Below are 16930 nucleotides of genomic sequence, written 5' to 3' on the forward strand. Positions count from 1 at the left end.
CCTCTCTCTGCAGAGAGGCTGCAAGGACTGATTCTGTTCTGTAAGAAGAGAGTGTGTGGGGAAGAGGAGAAAATAGACCTACTGCTGGACAATTATTCCAGTATTTCTGCAATCTGCTGGAGAGCCATGTACATGCTGCCTGAGAGTCTAATTTTTTTCATTCAAGTACAGGCTTTGAATGTAAATGCGGCTCTGACTTGGCCTTTTCCTCTTTTGCTAATAAACAATCAATAAGTTGAATAATAGGAACAAGTACTTAATGGAGAGAGAAGAATTCAACCCCCCAACAAGACACACACACACACACACACACACACACACACACACACACACACGTTAGCATGTTATTTGGGGGCCACGCACAGAAATAATTTGGCTTTTGTGTGTCCTTACTTGCTTATATCATTGTGCTCCACTTTCAAAAATTAGACAGCTACTTGATGTCTAAAAGAGAGCATTATGTCACATGTGTAGACTGTTTGAAATGAGATCATTCATTTGGGAATCTGTACATTTTTTTACACAGCCCTAAATAACGAAAAGTCTATCCACACCCAGATTGCCTAAGTATTGGCACAGAGCCTTCCTGTCAGCCATCTGAGTTGCTTGAAGAGCTTCCGAATAGATAAAGAATTTGCAGTGATGATTCATGTCTAAGCTTGAATAGGTCAGTGGGGTACTTACAGGTAGGCTACCTAAAGGACACCACGTCCTTCACTTATTCCATCCACAAGCATTTATTGAACCACTCGTGTGTGCCAGGTCTGGGGGCACAGAAGCGAATGAGACGTGGTCCTTGCTGAGGAGGAACTAGCAGAGCAGAGAGACGGGCATGTAATCAGGTAGCCGGTGTGCGGGGTGTTGGGCTAACCGACTCCGAGGGGCTGGAAGCAACGTCAAGTCAGGGATTTTGCCTCGGTCCCTATTGCAATCCTGCTGTGCCTACTGCCTTGCATGAAGCAGGTGCTCCAGAAGCCAGTTTTTGTCGAATAAATTAGTAGTTGTTAGGAGTACACAGAGAGTCACAAATACAAGATGGATGACTAGGAAAGCTCTCTGGAAGAGATGATTACTGAACTGAATTTAAGAATTTCCTTCTCAGGCACCTGGGTGGCTCAGATGGTTAAGCGTCTGCCTTCGGCTCAGGTCATGATCCCAGGGTCCTGGGATCGAGTCCCGCATCGGGCTCCCTGCTCCTTGGGAGCCTGCTTCTCCCTCTGCTTCTCTCTCCCTCCCTCTCTCTCTCTCCTCCTCTGTCTCTCATGAATAAATAAATAAAATCTTTAAAAAAAAAAAATTTCCTTCTCTGCCGTCTGTCAGAATGCCCCCACTGGGGTGATGTCACCCTCCTGGAGTGAAGTTGTAGGAATCTTTTGGGTGCTGTCAGGCCCTACAGGGTACTCTACACATAGTCCCTCGCAGACTTGGCTGTCAGTGACCCAGAGTACAGTGTGGGCCCGGTTTCCCTGACAATCTGTACCTCTGTTGTGTGATTTTGCTTGTGAAAAATACTCTTTTTATCAATTTAACAAGCCACCGAGAAAGGCAAATGTGAAAATTATTGTGACTCGTGACTCTCCCAACCCCTTCCGTCCGTCCTGTGTATTCTCTAAAGAACCAAGGTGGTTCTCCAAAGTGGTTCTGCCTCCAACTGAAGCATACTTGTCTTCTACTCTAAGTGAGTTTTGGTCATTTGACCATCTCAACTTTCCTTTCCTTCCTGTAGGATGCACTGAAGGCCCAATTGACCTGGTCTTTGTGATCGATGGATCCAAGAGCCTCGGAGAAGAGAATTTTGAGATTGTGAAGCAGTTTGTCGCTGGCATTATAGATTCCTTGGCGGTTTCCCCCAAAGCCGCTCGAGTGGGGTTGCTCCAGTACTCCACGCAGGTCCGCACGGAGTTTACCCTGAGGAACTTCAACTCGGCCAAAGACATGAAAAAGGCCGTGGCCCACATGAAATACATGGGCAAGGGCTCCATGACGGGGCTGGCCCTGAAACACATGTTTGAGAGAAGTTTCACCCAAGTAGAAGGGGCCAGACCTCTCTCCACACGGGTGCCCAGAGTGGCCATCGTGTTCACGGATGGACGAGCTCAGGATGATGTCTCAGAGTGGGCCAGTAAAGCCCAGGCCAATGGTAATAAGGGATGGAGATGTGGTGTACATCACTCAAGGGTCAGGTTTCTCAAACTCACTGGGTGGTCAGAGGTGGTCAGGCCATGGGTGAGAGTCTCTGAGCTTTGGGAGAGGCTGCCTGTCAAGCGCGGATACCCCTTTCCTGCACTGCCACCTAGAGGCCGTAAAGGGCCCCGCGGGAGTTACTGGCCCTGGGAGGGATGAGTCCCGCTGACTGCGCTGGTTGGTAGTCTACACCCACCACACGGGCGATTTCCTGGCCAGCAAGTGACCTCCAGTGGAGAGGAGCGACTCTGCACGTGCTCTTTAACCACAGATGAAGACACAACCGTTCCCAAACACTGGTCTGGTTGCTTTCGGGTGATCTGAAGAGTTTGGTAAAAATAGATGCTTGATGGGAAGAACTTTTACTGATACTTTTTTTTTTTTTTTAAACCAGTGCTTCAGGTGAACACTCCGAAAGCGCAATAGCTTTATGATAGCAAATACCCTTGTGGTTGGAGGAGGCAAAAGTTAGCTTTTGAGAAAGTCAAAATGTTGGAAGAGATTATGACTAAGTTGTTACTCAGGAAAGCAAAGCCTGTTCTCTGAGGTTTGCCTGACTCGTGTATAATGTGGGGGAGGGGAGGACTGGAAGTTACTTTAGTTGTGCATAGATGCGGACCGTGGCAGGGAAGCATGGCCCTCAGAAAAGGAAACCCAAAAGCTAGGATGGTTGGTAGAGCTAGAGTAAGGCGAAGTGACTGGATTCCTTGGGGAAATGAGAGAACTTGAGGTTTTGAAGCAATTTGCTTGAAAGCGACTTTCTTCAAAACTTGTAGAGGGTACATTGCTTTAGCAAGTCCTATGAGTGGGGAAAGGGTATGCAGACCAGGGCTTTGTCTAAGATGTTATGGGCCCAGTGCCTAGACCAGGCCTGGCATGTAGTCCATGTGTGACTAATACTTGCTGAGTAAATGAACAAGGAGAGAAAGTACTAGCAATCCCATTAGTGAACTCCATTCCTCCTCACAGAAAGGCTGGCTCACACTGACATTCACTGTTTGTGAAGGAGTCCGTTTTACTGATATTGTTTACCTCATTATTGACACCTTTTTCTCTAGCCCAATAGAATAGTAGCCACAAAAGTGTCCTGTTCTGAATCCTCTGAGTGGACTGTAAAAATGGCTGCCATACCCAGTTCTTCTGCTTCCAAACCAGCTTGAGAGCTGACATCAAACCCATTAACCCGCCTAGGCTGCATTTTTAAAGTGTACTGAGGGAAGTATCTTGTCTCCTTTTATTTGTTTCATTGAAATCGGTCTACCTTACTCTTTCCCCCATTCAGATTTCCACCAATAGCCCAAGAGCAGGTGGTAGAAGAAACTGATGTTTATTTGGTTCCAAAATGAACAAAATTTACTTGAAGTGACATCCTCTGATGAATTTAATTACCCCTACACAAAGCTAATATAATCTTAAAATAGTAGTTATCCTTTTTAGGAAGTTTGCATGAAGTCACTGGGCTCCCAGACAAATATGTTGAACTTGCCTATTGACCCTACACAGACTTAGAACAAGGCATAACTCTTGCCCCTTGGCTTAAAGAGCCATTTTTATGTGTATTTTTAAAATCCAGCCTAATGAATTAGCCAGAACAAGATTATCAGTGCTAAAAAATTTTGAAAATGAAGGAGAATTTAAGTTCTTATTGTGTTTTACTTTCAAGCGAAGCATATATGCAGGAAGGGAGTCTAATGACTTCTGTTGTTTAGAAAAGCTTTTGGAGCAATCTCATATCTCTTGATATCTAAGGTTGGTACTTGGGTTTATTCTTTCTTTCTGACATGGGGGATTTCCAGTGGTCTGCAGATTTTCCTTTTCAGCTCAGCACCTCCTCATAAGGCTTTGTCTTTCAAGAGAAGTGGGTAGAATGCAGCTTGACCTGCACCCACCCCCCCATCGTTAAAGGTTCCTATCCTGTACCTTTGAGAAGTAGAAACTAGGTTAGAAGGTCATAAAAATTGACCTGCTTCTTAGAATTCTCCCAGAAGAGATTCCCATTTAGTAAGCAGTAAGATGGTGCTTTTTTCTACTTTATCCCCAAGGCTAATTCAGGCAAAAGTTGAAGGTTTGTTCAATGACCTTGCCCAGAGCTGAGCAACAGGTTGGTGGTCTAGCTCCCAACCTCCCCTAGATGCCTCACCTTCCCCTTATTGGAACCCCCTCTTTTGTTCACAGGGCCAAAATAAAAATGGTAGAAAGATAAAGGGAGGTTGACCTGGACCCTTCAAGTCACACCACCTAACATCCACCTGACTTTAGGTGCGGTTCACACAACTTCCAGACCCTGGGAACACAGCTCTAACTACCTTGTTCTTCATTTGCTCTGCAATTTAGGCATAACTATGTATGCTGTTGGGGTAGGAAAAGCTATTGAGGAAGAACTACAAGAGATTGCCTCTGAGCCCACGGACAAGCATCTCTTCTATGCCGAAGACTTCAGCACGATGGGAGAGATAAGTGAAAAACTAAAGAAGGGCATATGTGAAGGTACTGTAGCCAACCTCGAGGAGAGCTCTTCACACAGGGCAGCATGAACCCTTGGATGAGAAATTCTCAACATATTCCTCCCAAGTGCTCAGAAAAGCGCCTCCCTGGTGCTCAGGGCCAGTAATGCCTGCAAACACTATGCACAAAAAGGGGAACAGGAGAGAGAAAAGACGAAATTAATAGCTAGCACTGCATGAGCACTTACTCTGGGCTCGGCAGTGTGGTAAAGATTTTGACACACCAGCATACTTAATCCCCACGAAACCCCTATAGAAACGATCGTTTAACTAAGACACAAACATTATACATGTCACAGAGCTGAGGTGCGATTTCAGGAGATGCCTGTAATTGGGGGGGAAAGGGAGGGTAGTCCTTTCAAATGTAAGGAACACGTGGCTGCAAAGAGTGCTTTGTTTACAGAACACAAGCTTGCCCTTTAGAATCTAGATTTTGTTCTGTCCCAGAGCTCTCCATGCTAATCTCATTGGGCCAGGATGCTCACATAGAGCACCTCTGCCCCGGCTCCCTACTCCTGTCCCAGGTTCAGTCACCAGTCAAACCCCAAGCGAAGTGATGTGTTTTACTCCTCTGCAGGAAAGAACAATGAGGGAGGGGGATGGGGAGGGAAGGCCTTTCAAACTTCTAATGCAAGGAGAGATTTCACCTCTAGGCCGGTTCCTTCAAGCTGAAATGCCTCATGGAGGTGTTGTCCCTGCAGCTTTAGTCCTTGGTCAACGTGAACCTTTCTCCCACCCCACCTTCTAGGCATGACATTTAGGGGGGGGCATTCTTTTTTTTTTTTTTTTTTAAGATTATTTATTTATGTATTTGACAGAGAGAGACACAGCGAGAGAGGGAACACAAGCAGGGGGAGCGGGAGGGGGAGAAGCAGGCTTCCTGCGGAGCAGGGAGCCTGATGTGGGGCTCGATCCCAGGACCCTGGGACCATGACCTGAGCCGAAGGCAGATGCTTAACGACTGAGCCACCCAGGCACCCCTAGGGGGGCATTCTTAACTAAGAGGCACTTAAGGGGTCCAGGTTTCTCTTACTAGAGAATGGCCCTAGCGGTGTCTTGGATTACCCTGGAAACCAATTGCTTTTTTGAAACTGGTGTTACCAAATAAAACCAAAACACCCTGGGTGAGACCAGGTAGATGGGGAGCTGGTCTGGGAGGAGTTTCCTAAAGAACACACATGCATGCAGACAATTATCACTCCCATTGGTCATCTTTTCCCTCTCAGCTCTGGAAGACTCTGATGGAAGTCAGGACTCCCCAGCAGGCGAACTGCCGAAGAAGGGCCACCAGCCAACAGGTAAAATTCTAAAAAGCCAACAGGTAACTTTTAAAAAGCAGTGTTTCTAGAACCTTTGGTGGATGCTTCCAGCATGGTTTCCCCCAGACAAAAGTCATAAAGATGTGAAAGTCAGTAAGATTTGAATTATGTTAACTATGGCTTTTTTTCCTCAATCAGATAGGAAACATTTACTCTATACTTTAAGCCATATTTGGTAATAGCCTCTCTCTACTGACAAGTCTTTTGCCACAGTATGTCCCAAAGTAAAGCTTGTACCACAGCTAGGAATACGAAGTACGTTACTCTGACTGCTGATGGCTTGTTATAAGCACAACTGTGTTAAGCAAGTTTGACTTCAGTTTTCTTTCTCTTTACAGAATCTGAGCCAGTCACCATAAATATCCGAGACCTACTTTCCTGTTCTAATTTTGCAGTGCAACACCGATATCTGTTTGAAGAAGACAATGTTTCACAATCCACACAAAAACTTTTCCATTCAACAAAATCTTCAGGTAATTCCAAATACAGTATTGCTACCAGGTGGCTCGATACCAGCCTCTTAGCTTGCCAACCAGACTCAGCTGCAGGGAGGAAAGGAAAGGAGGAAGTAGGAGATGGGAAAGGGGAAAAGAGAAGGGCTTAAGTGAAATGAGAACTAGAAAAACTAACTGAAAGAAACCGGAGTAGCCTTCACTGCAGTCCACTCTAACGGCAACTCTCAGTGTTGGAAGCCCATGCAGCCCTCTCCTGGAATTTACTAGATCTGGCTGCGTGGAAAAAGTTGAACATTTCTTTCATTTTGGTTTCTCCCCTATGCTGATTCAGTCTTGTTATTATGCATCTGGGAAGTCTGGTGAGTTACAGAGGTGAGTGAACACTTTCCATGTGCTTTCTCAGGAAGTCCTTTGGAAGAAAAACACGATCAATGCAAATGTGAAAACCTTATCATGTTCCAGAACCTTGCAAATGAAGAAGTGAGAAAGTTAACACAACGCTATATCCTTTCCTAATACTATGCTTGTGTGTGTGATGCGAAGAATTTCACCAGACTTCACAAATACTGTCCCTGTGGGTATGTCTTAAATGAAGTTATTTCCATAAAGCCAAGAGTAGTGAACTCCTAGAAAGGCTTTTTTCTTAAGCAACCTGCTAGGTGTTTGAAGGCCAAGGGCAAGCCAAGCTTCGTGGCAAGCTTGGGTCAAGCACTTGGTTGCTCTCTGCTGTTCTAGGGGTTTAGCAGTGAGGCCAGCCAGTCAGTATGCAAAGTAAAGAAAATAGATTTAAAATTTAACTTCCTCTCTGCTGGGAGGAAAAGGAGGATATGTACCAGGTCTGATCTCCATCAGAGGTATAGTAAGTCTAGGCAAAGAATGTAGAATGATGAGTTTCAAACTCCCATCTAAATTCCAAACCTTTTGGGGGCGCCTGGGTGGCTCAGTCGTTAAGCGTCTGCCTTCAGCTCAGGTCATGATCTCAGGGTCCTGGGATTGAGCCCCGCATCGGGCTCCCTGCTCCGCAGGAGGCCTGCTTCTCCCTCTCCCACTCCCCCTGCTTGTGTTCCCTCTCTCCCTGTGTCTCTCTGTCAAATAAATAAATAAAATCTTCAAAAAAGAAAATTAAAAAATAATAATAAAATAAATTCCAAACCTTTCTTTTGGCCCCAAGCCACATTGCAGCCATAGCTGGTAAGCATGTGGTTTCTAGAGGACTGGGGTTTTTTGTTTGTTTGGCAGCAATGATCTTTTATATCAGTACTCTAAGATGAAACATTCCATCAGGGGACAGCAGAATCCAGTGATTGATTAAACCAATATTACACATAAAAGGAATGCTTTGAGATAATGGAGACATTAGGATTCAGTGTTTCCCTAACTGCCCGCTGCTCTGAACTCTGAATTACAGTGAGCTTACTAGCGCTGGCTCATATCTACCTCAACTCCATCAACTAGCCTAGGGGAAAAGGTTCAATTCCGAACTCTCTCTGTGCCAATGGGTTTCTATCATAAGGAACAGATGTAGCAACTCCCTTTCTGAAAGCTGGAAATATGCTCCCCTAAGTAAAATAATCTGACAGTGGTTAATGGAGGTGACGGATCCAGGCTCTCATTCTGCCAAGGGGACTGGGGGGAGGGTATTACAGAGCTTATATAAAAACAGATGCTTGTTCTAATGCCCCTCTCCTCTCCCTTTTCCCACCCCATTTCTGAGGCTCTGCTTCCCAAGACGAAGGACGTTATAGATAAAAGAGCACAGGTCAGAAGTCTTCAAGGCTGCTACCCTTTGGCCCTATCTGGCCTCCCAGGTGAAAACTGCCCCATCTCTTTTCTCTTGTGACATCATCTCTTATTAAGGCCCAATACTTCTCTTCACTACATTCCCAAAACTGTCATTTCTGGCTTCTAAAGGTATGTTATGGCAAACTAATTTACAAGCAAGATAGGTGAGTAGAATTAGAAAAAGGTTTTTTAAGAATTTTGGGGCACCTGGGTGGCTCCGTTGGTTAAGCCTCTGACTTGATTTCGACTCAGGTCGTGATCTGAGGGTTGGGAGATCGAGCCCCACCCCGGGCTCTGTGCTGGAGGTGGAGCCTGCTTGGGATTCTCTCTCTCCCTCTCCCCCCACCCCGCCCCTTTCTCCCATGCACACATTCTTTCAAAAAATAATTTTAACTATTTCTGTTAAAAAAATATTTAACCTGAAAGATTTGTAGTCTTTTTTTTTTTTTAAGATTTTATTTATTTGAGAGAGAGAGAGCACAAGCAGGGGGAGCAGTAGGCAGAGGGAGAGGGAGAAGCAAGCTCCCCGCTGAGCAGGGAGCCCGATGTGGGGCTTGACGTGGGGCCTGATCCCAGGAACCTGAGGTCATGACCTGAGCCAAAGGCTGACACTTAACTGATGAGCCACCCAGGCACCCCAAGAGATTTATGGTCTTGATAGCATGTGTTAAACGGCTTACTATAAACCTTCAAGTCAGAGTTTAAAAATTTTTCCAAAAGGGAAAATCCAAAGGCTTGTATCTTTCAGGACAGATTTTTATGTAGCTAAATCAAGTTGTATTTGAATGTAAAAATAGACAATTCAGATTCCTCTTCCTTAATTTGAGAGTCACTAGAAGAAATGACACAAAGGATGGAAGCCCTGGAAAATCGGCTGAGATACAGATGAAGATCCGAAATGCTCTACGTATTTGTCCATCATTGTATCAAGGGTTACAATGAAAGCAGCTTGGGCCCCAAAGCTCAGGCTATTGTTAAGTCTATAAAGTTGTAAAGTAAAACATAACTAGTACTGAGAAAGCTGGTTTGCTATAGAACACAAAGGGAAAAGTACACACTAACTTGTTTAAATTTGAGAAAAAGTGCTTCAGAACCCTAAAATGAGATTATCAAGTGAGAACAAACAAGCTATGCAAGATATTCTGTAACATACTGTGGACATGATTTGCTTTTGCCTTGTCCTGCCTTGAGTGTTGCGATCTCATTTGACTACAAAATAGTTTGCAGTCTTACTTCTGTAGAACACTGGCTATAGAAAAAGCTATTTTTTTTGTATTGGACTTTTATCTTGATATATGTATATGGATGTATGCATAAAATCATAAAACGTATGTACTTGTGTAACAAGTTGGATTTTTTTTATACAATATTAAAATTCACCACTTCAGAGAATGGTATTCTGCCTAAAATTCCTAGTTAACTTTGAATGCAAGGTATGTGTATATGGGAAATGGTCAATATGCATTTGAAAAAAAAAATGTTGACTCTCACTGGCCATCTGGAAAACACGTTAAAACCATCAGCTTGGCAAAATTAGTGTCTGACTACAGTGTTGGCAAGGATGAAGAAAATGGGGCTCTTGTACACACTACTGAGAATGCAAATGGGCATGCTCTTTGGAGTATAATCTGTCAATACCTAGTAAAACTGAAAATGCACACAAGCCTGCACTCTAGCAACTGCCCTCACAGGCATCTAACTAGAGGACTTTAGCACATACACACAAGGAGACCCGTACAAGAATGTCACTTAAGTTTCTAAGTCACAAATTGAAAATAACCTAAATCATCATCAGAAAGGGAACTGATAAAATTGTGGTGTGGTCCCTACCTCAGAAATACCATACAACATTTAAAAGGAAGGCACCAGACCTACATGTATAGACAGTAAAACTCAAAGATGAATTTTAAAAAGCCAAAGGTAGGGGCATCTGACTCTTGGTTTCAGCTCAGGTCATGATCCGTGATCTTGGGGTCCTGGGATGAGTACTAGTGTGGCTCTGTGCTTAGCGGGGAGTCTGCTTGGGGATTCACTCTCCCTCTGCCCCCTTCCCCAGCTCATGCACTCTAAAATAAATCTCACAACAACAAAAATGAAGACCCCCAAAATGACATCCTTTGCATGGAAGCTACTGTATTTGAGGCCAAATGATACTTTTTAAACAGAACACCTTCAATAAGCTTATATTTAACTATTTCAAGATGAGTGTTTTCATCAGACAGTTCTCCCAAAGGGCAGTGTGGCAGAGTGGGAAGAATATCTCTTAAGCTTCAATCTTACCTGAAAATCATGATTCTCTCCAAATATAAAAGTTGTGATCTAAAGTATTAAACCTTCAGTTTGTATTTGTATTTGAGTCATCCAATTGATCCTGAACAGGATTTCATTAGTAAGCACTGATTTGGGTTGGCATTACCTTCTGAGAGGTACTCCTAGTTCAGGCATTGCTTCCTTGGCTCAATTGTACTTCACTTTCTGTTGAGTCCCAGCTCCCTCTAGTGGCTCTAGACTGCACCCCCCCACCCCTTTATTTTTAGCCATTAAATACATTTAATCATAGAGTTTTCAACTTTCTTCATCTTGGGGAGAATGCCTTCAAAGGAAACAAAGGCCTCTAACCAATCAGTCAAATTTACATATTAATCTAAGATATTTACTTGAAGATGGTCTAAAATCTGAAATACTTCCTCCTCTTCCTTGTTTTGCTATCTGTTATGTCTTAGGTGTAAAGGTTTTACATTCAGGTTTATTGTGGTGACCTTTACAAGCCTTGATTTTTTCATCTGTCAAATGGGACTAATAGTACTATCTCACTGGATTGCCAAGAGGATTAAATGGGTTAATGTGTACATTACTTAGTAAAGTATCATTTTAAATACTCAATTATTAGACACTTTTTATTCTTCAGCAGCCCATGATATCTGACACAAAGACGGTAATTTATATGTATGTTCAGTGAATGAATGAATGCTTTGCTTACCTTATCTAAGTGAAGTACTTAGGCAGATTCCCACTCCTAAATTACCTTTTGAAGCAAACAGGTAGGAAGTAGTAAATTATAGTAAATGTATAGATGTTCAAGACCTACTATCAACAAGATGAAGATGAAATTCTGGCCTAGAAGAGCCACAAGCATTATTAGTGAGAATTAAGTAAATGTTTAAGCCCTAAAAGTCATTATTCACCCTGGTGTTTGAACTCGTGATATAAAGTTGAGTCTGTCCTCTAGGACCTTAGTGAGAAACAGGTGTGATTAATGCCATAAAAGTTCTATGGTAACTCAGAGGCACCCAATCTAGACTAGAAGAGGATGTAGGGGTAGGCCTGGAAAAGGAGGGCAAGGGGGAAGGAAACCAGATGCCACTGCAAACAGGGGAGCCCAAGTGTTAAGGGGCAGCTGGAAATAAGATTTGCAAGCAAAGAGAATTGTTTTCCATGAACCAGATCTTCCCAAAGGCCCAACTAATTGCATTCAGGACCAGCCTAGAGTTTGGTTTCTTCACGTACCTTTTGCCCCTGCCACGATACCATACCAATTGCAATTAAACACTCCACAATAACCAGCCTCTTTTTTGGGACATTTCTATCTCCAGACCTAACGGGTAGCTCAGTACAAGTATGGAATAAATCTAGTTGGCTGGAATTTCCTGCAATCCCCCGCATATTAGAGATTCCCAGCCAAACACATTACTTTGATTATAATCAGAAAATAACATTTTAAAAATACCTAAAACTTAGGACTCCCCAGATCTTCCTGGCCAGTGGTATTTTCTCTAATTCTGACAGCATTTTAATAGCACTTCATCACAGCTGTCCCAAGACAGAATGAGTGAGAGGTTTCCCATCTACAAGCTTTAAACTCCTTTTCTCTGAACTTTAAATTCCTTTATTCTTAAATGAGTGCACGAAAAGCACAAAGGCAAAAGCTGAATGACCTTATAGCATATTATCACCACACAGAAGCCCCTAGAAATCACAAAATTATTTCCCAGAAACCATCATTCCAAAATGCCTGCAGCCAAAAGTGCTGCAACAGAACCATTACAAAGACATGGTACACTGGTACCTGCAATATTGTGTTCTTCAGGGACCACCCCTTAAGAAATTAAATTGTAACAAGTCAACCTGGAGGGAAAAACAATCCAAAATTAACCCATATCGCTGCAAGCTCAATTTGAAAGGCAAAATTTACCAAGTAAGTAGAAAGTAAGCACACAAACTTCCTTAACCCAAAGACAAACATTTCTAACAACTATGGAACAGACTAATAGCATCAGAGACCAGCAAGCAATTCTTTTCAAGGACAAATTTTAAGCATTTTAAAACACCTTGGGCACAAGTCTCTGGATATGAAAATATGAGCACTTTAGAACATTTAACAGATTTTTGTATCTCTGTGGCTCTTAACCAGGAGATGCTACTTTGAAAACGTGGGGTAACATTTGGGGGAATCATTACAACATGGAAAACCATGAGAAATAACCTGCAGTATATCCAGTCCTCCACAACAAAGAATTGTCCCATGAAAAAATGTCAGTAGTGCTCCCAAACTGATAAAATACTGAGTAACTGAACAACCAGTAAGAAAACCAGTTGGTAACAGCTATTCTTCAAATTATATCTACAACCTCAGATTAACTTCAGACACAAACTAAAATCATGCAGTATTAACCTATTCCCTTACCTAAAAAACTGGGAATTTGACCCATCTGTGGTTGTTCCATAGTGATTAAAAAGGAATCTTGTGACTCCAAGTTCAGTAAATACTGGACACTGACATTCCATACGGTATACTGATGGCATCCTCATCTCCTATCCAAAACTGCCTATGAGAGCCGAATAAGATCTTAAGTCCAAAAGACATGGTTATTTCTGACACTGTTGCAGCCCGAGAGCCCAGCACAGATATCTATACTCTACCAGCAACATTTGACTCTCTAAATCAGGATATATCTAAATCAGTATTTTTCCCCAAGTAACTCCTGGAAATGTCCCAACGGAAGTAACAGATTTGGGAAAAGGGTTCCCATCAGACATATCTGAGAGACATGGTATGCAGTTTCCCAAAAATCTGAATGCTAAATATACTTCACAGTGTATCTTATCTTCTAAGAATAAAATGATATAAAACAAACTTTGGTCAACTGTGGACTTAGCACTTACTGAAGATCTGGGATTCTTCTGAAGTGCTCCAAGTACAGATCTTCTACTTCAACCACTACACACCCTTAGGAAAAATCCTTCTTTATTAAAGTTCAATAGAACTTTTCAGACACACAAAATTTTGGGAGGGGAATACGTATTTCATTTAATCTTCTCTGCTAATCAGATTTGTAGATTTAGGCTGGGATTATAATTCTGGTTAAATTCTGGGTATTGATCTTTGCTGCCTCTCAAACATACTCAAATATAATACGCCAACAGGATCAACAATTTTAAAAGACTGGAATCTTTTAAAAATCTAGTAGAGGAAAGGAACTCTGCACTCCCTTTACAAAAAGGAAAACAGAAACTGGGACACACAGCTCTTAACTCAAAAGTCTTGCCACCACATCTAACTGCCTCATCCTCTCAAATCCTATCTTCAGGAAAGTGTATGGAAACAAAAAGATATAAAGAAAAAAACTGCAATGAATACAGTGCAAGCTGTGGCCAGTTTTATTAAAGAAAAATTATGCGTGATTTACTTTTCACCAGTCTGTTCTGGCATGCTTCGAATGATATCAGAATCACCTAGAAAATAAAACACAACAGTTTTACAATTAATTTAATTGCAACTGGTAATCATCAAATTAGCAATGGCTATCTCCAAAGGTTGTGACACTAGCTTTGAGGTCATTTCTCAAGGATAATCAGATACTGAGTCACAGGCACTTCCCATATATGATACATCATATAATCAGACTTGGTTTATCACCGGCATTGTTAAAACCAGACCTAGGGAAAGAACTAGGTCTGGGGACACATGCATGGTCTTAATATAGCGAATGTTTAGCCTGCCCTGATTATTACAAAATCAGAACAGCGAGAATATTCGCGGTATTTTATGAATTAAAAACTCGTAAGTTCAAAATATAACACGATCTGTATTTGTAGGCACTTCTTCTCAACTTAATTTTACCTATCTGTTCTTAGGCAGCCAATAAGGACTCCTCTCTTCCACTATTTCACCTGATTACTCTCCACTTTTATAACTTCACCTTTACCAAGGTCCTAAATTATTTAAGTGCTTCAAACAAAATTCATTTCGAAGTAAAAAAAATTCACTTATAACAAGAACTATTACAATGTACTGATACTCATTATCAATTCTCTGTGAAATAAAACTACAGGATATCCCTTGCTCTATCCAAATTCTCAATATCTGAACCTAGGAACCATAGACATTGGTATAGCGAAGAATACCTGTAATTGTATTATAAAGGAAAAAAAATTATTCTAGGACTTAAAAAACATACCTGGATCAATGATAGCCAGTGTGCATACTCTGTAGTATTTCCCACATGCTGTGCCCAATTCAATATTATTGCCACTGTAGTGATGGACACCAGTTTTGGCCAACATGGCATAGTATTCTATTTCAGATTTCCTTCAGAAACCAAAAGACAAATAAATAAATACCATAACAAGTGACTGACAGATAAAATGTTACTACTTTCGTCATTAGTTTTAATGTTGGTAAGGCTTTCCAACAGTAACTAAACCAGTTGTTACTCTTTAAAAAAAGTACCACATCCATTAGCCAATACAAACCATCCTTCCCTTTGATCCCTTATATGAAATGGGACAATCACCAAGTCACCTTCTGACTATCTATGTTTAAGACTATAACTATGCTCATGGAAAAGAGAGGAGGATGTGAAATAAAAGTATTTACTTAGCAATTACTAGTCACCAGACACTTTATGTTATATAATTCCACAACAACCTCTTAAGTAGTATATATTCCTTTTTTTTTTTTCTTTTTAAACTAATGAAGACATTCAGGCACATTAGAGTAAGTGGAGGTTCCAGGATCCAAACCCATGTTATCTTTAAAAGATAAGCTATTTCTCTGTCTGGTGCTCTGAATCCTAGATGGGGAGTATTACTTACACAGAGCTAACATTTCTGTGTCAATTTGAGTAGATGGACATTAAAGGTTTTACAAATCCTTCTGAAGGGAGTCCTAACAGAACAGTACCACTACTCAAAATATAGATCCACAGACCAGCAGTTATTTGAGTGCTTGTTAAAAATGCATTAATATCAGGTCCCTACCCAAACCCATGAAATCAGAACCCGCATTTAACAAGATTACCAGCAACTGTGCACATTCACGTTTGAGAAGCACTGTCATAGAAGATAGGCTTGAAGACCAAACCATGGGATGGGATGGAGGACGGAGCACTCCAGGAAAACCAATTACATACAGGTACCCTATACAAAATCCTGTGAGCAGGCTATGCATTACCACAGAAAAATCAATGTGCTGGAGGGGCTGATCATGCTGCTTATATTCTGCACAGTCCAAGTTTCTTTACCTTATTTTCCATACTAAGTTCAATTTCAAAACCGTGAAGTCAAGCAAAAACCTGGGGAATTAGGAACCTGCAGCTCCACGGCCAGCCTGAACTTTTCTTATCTTAGCTTTTCTACACTAAAACGAGTTCGAAAAATTATGTATTTTAAAGAAATGACCCAAACGGCAGGACACAAAACACATGGTGAAACAAGTAACGTGTCTGTGCTTCCCTCCAACTTTGATGTTCTGTGGTTTTTACCCCTCTGCCACACATTTTTCCCAAAGACGAGCTTACACAATAAGAGAACATGATGGGGGGCCGGGGCCGTCAGCCCCAACCACCACAGAAGAAACCGTAGATTCTTCTCCAAATGCTCGCTTGTAAAACAAATTTTACGTAAAACCGAGTTCGTACTACCCAGATTGCCCATGGTAACACTCATGGGTATTCACTCCGATCAATATACAGTGGGCGACACACACCCTCAAGGTTCCTTCGATTACCTCAAGGCTGGGCAGTTGTTGGCGAGGATGACCAGTTTCGCTTTGCCATGTCTGATCATTTTCAGAGTCTGCTTGTACCCCAGCACGTACTTTCCACTTTTCATAACAAGCTGGAGCCTGGAGTTGATCGACTCCAGCGACTTTTTCTACAAAGCAAACATTTAACACGGATTTTAAGGCTTTTTTTTTTTTTTTTTTAACCATCTCAAAACAGCATCCAGCTTTCTGGAAGTCGAGCCCTTTAATAAACCTCCCAAGTCTAGGATCCGAAGTCACCGAGAGGACCACTCGGTTTCCTCTCGGGCCCCTCCATGCCAGTGGGCATGCTGTCTCCCCAGTGTGCTCAGATCTGCCCGCCCGGGCCGAGACTCAGTCCTCCACGTGAATCGGCTTCCAGCCCTGGAGCGTTTCACTCACCGTCTTCTTTGCGGCCACCATCTTCCTGCCTTAGATGCGGGACGGCCCCAACCTGGAACATAGAGAGGACAGGACAGGAAGTTTAGGATCGCAGCTCCAAACAGCAACGCGCCGGGATCCCCGCGCTGCCTAAACGTCGGCCCCGCAAAGCCCACTCACCTAAAACCAGCCGCCAAAATGGCCGGGAGACAGAAAGGAAAGAGTTCCCACAATGCAAAGCTCTTCACCGCAAAGCCTGGACGCCGGAACCGGAAGTAAGCC

General features: G+C 42.5%; 2 protein-coding genes and 1 non-coding gene across 5 annotated transcripts in view; 1 reads left to right on the plus strand and 2 right to left on the minus strand.

Moving 5' to 3' along the window:
• Positions 1-9783, plus strand: part of MATN2 (matrilin 2) — a 129942-nt gene extending 120159 nt beyond the window's left edge. Inside the window, exons 14-19 of one of the 3 annotated variants that reach the window (XM_025870890.2) lie at positions 1727-2140; positions 4519-4671; positions 5915-5986; positions 6403-6480; positions 6866-6964; positions 9078-9783. In XM_025870890.2, the coding sequence (XP_025726675.1) occupies positions 1727-2140; positions 4519-4671; positions 5915-5986; positions 6403-6480; positions 6866-6964; positions 9078-9133 (872 nt within the window). In that variant the 3' untranslated portion in view covers positions 9134-9783. Of the gene's footprint in view, positions 1-1726; positions 2141-4518; positions 4672-5914; positions 5987-6345; positions 6481-6865; positions 6965-9077 lie in introns of all 3 variants that reach the window. The other 2 variants (XM_073893007.1, XM_025870889.2) reach the window with 2 other exon arrangements.
• Positions 9784-13879: 4096 nt separating this feature from the next.
• On the minus strand, positions 13880-16929 carry RPL30 (ribosomal protein L30). The gene is made up of 5 exons (XM_025870894.2): positions 16829-16929; positions 16670-16721; positions 16253-16398; positions 14703-14833; positions 13880-13977 (listed from the first exon to the last, which is right to left on the minus strand). The coding sequence occupies exons 2-5, from the start codon at positions 16688-16690 to the stop codon at positions 13928-13930; spliced, it is 348 nt and encodes a 115-aa protein (XP_025726679.1). The 5' UTR covers positions 16691-16721; positions 16829-16929; the 3' UTR covers positions 13880-13927.
• LOC112823740 (small nucleolar RNA SNORA72) lies at positions 14153-14284 on the minus strand. The gene has a single exon (XR_003208114.1). It is a non-coding gene; the product is annotated as a small nucleolar RNA SNORA72 (small nucleolar RNA).
• Position 16930: the final 1 nt, after the last annotated feature.

The sequence above is a fragment of the Callorhinus ursinus genome, unplaced genomic scaffold (assembly GCF_003265705.2).
Source record: "Callorhinus ursinus isolate GAN/ISIS: 27379988/994484 unplaced genomic scaffold, GSC_fseal_2.0 scaffold5, whole genome shotgun sequence".
Classification (NCBI taxonomy): Eukaryota; Metazoa; Chordata; class Mammalia; order Carnivora; family Otariidae; genus Callorhinus; species Callorhinus ursinus.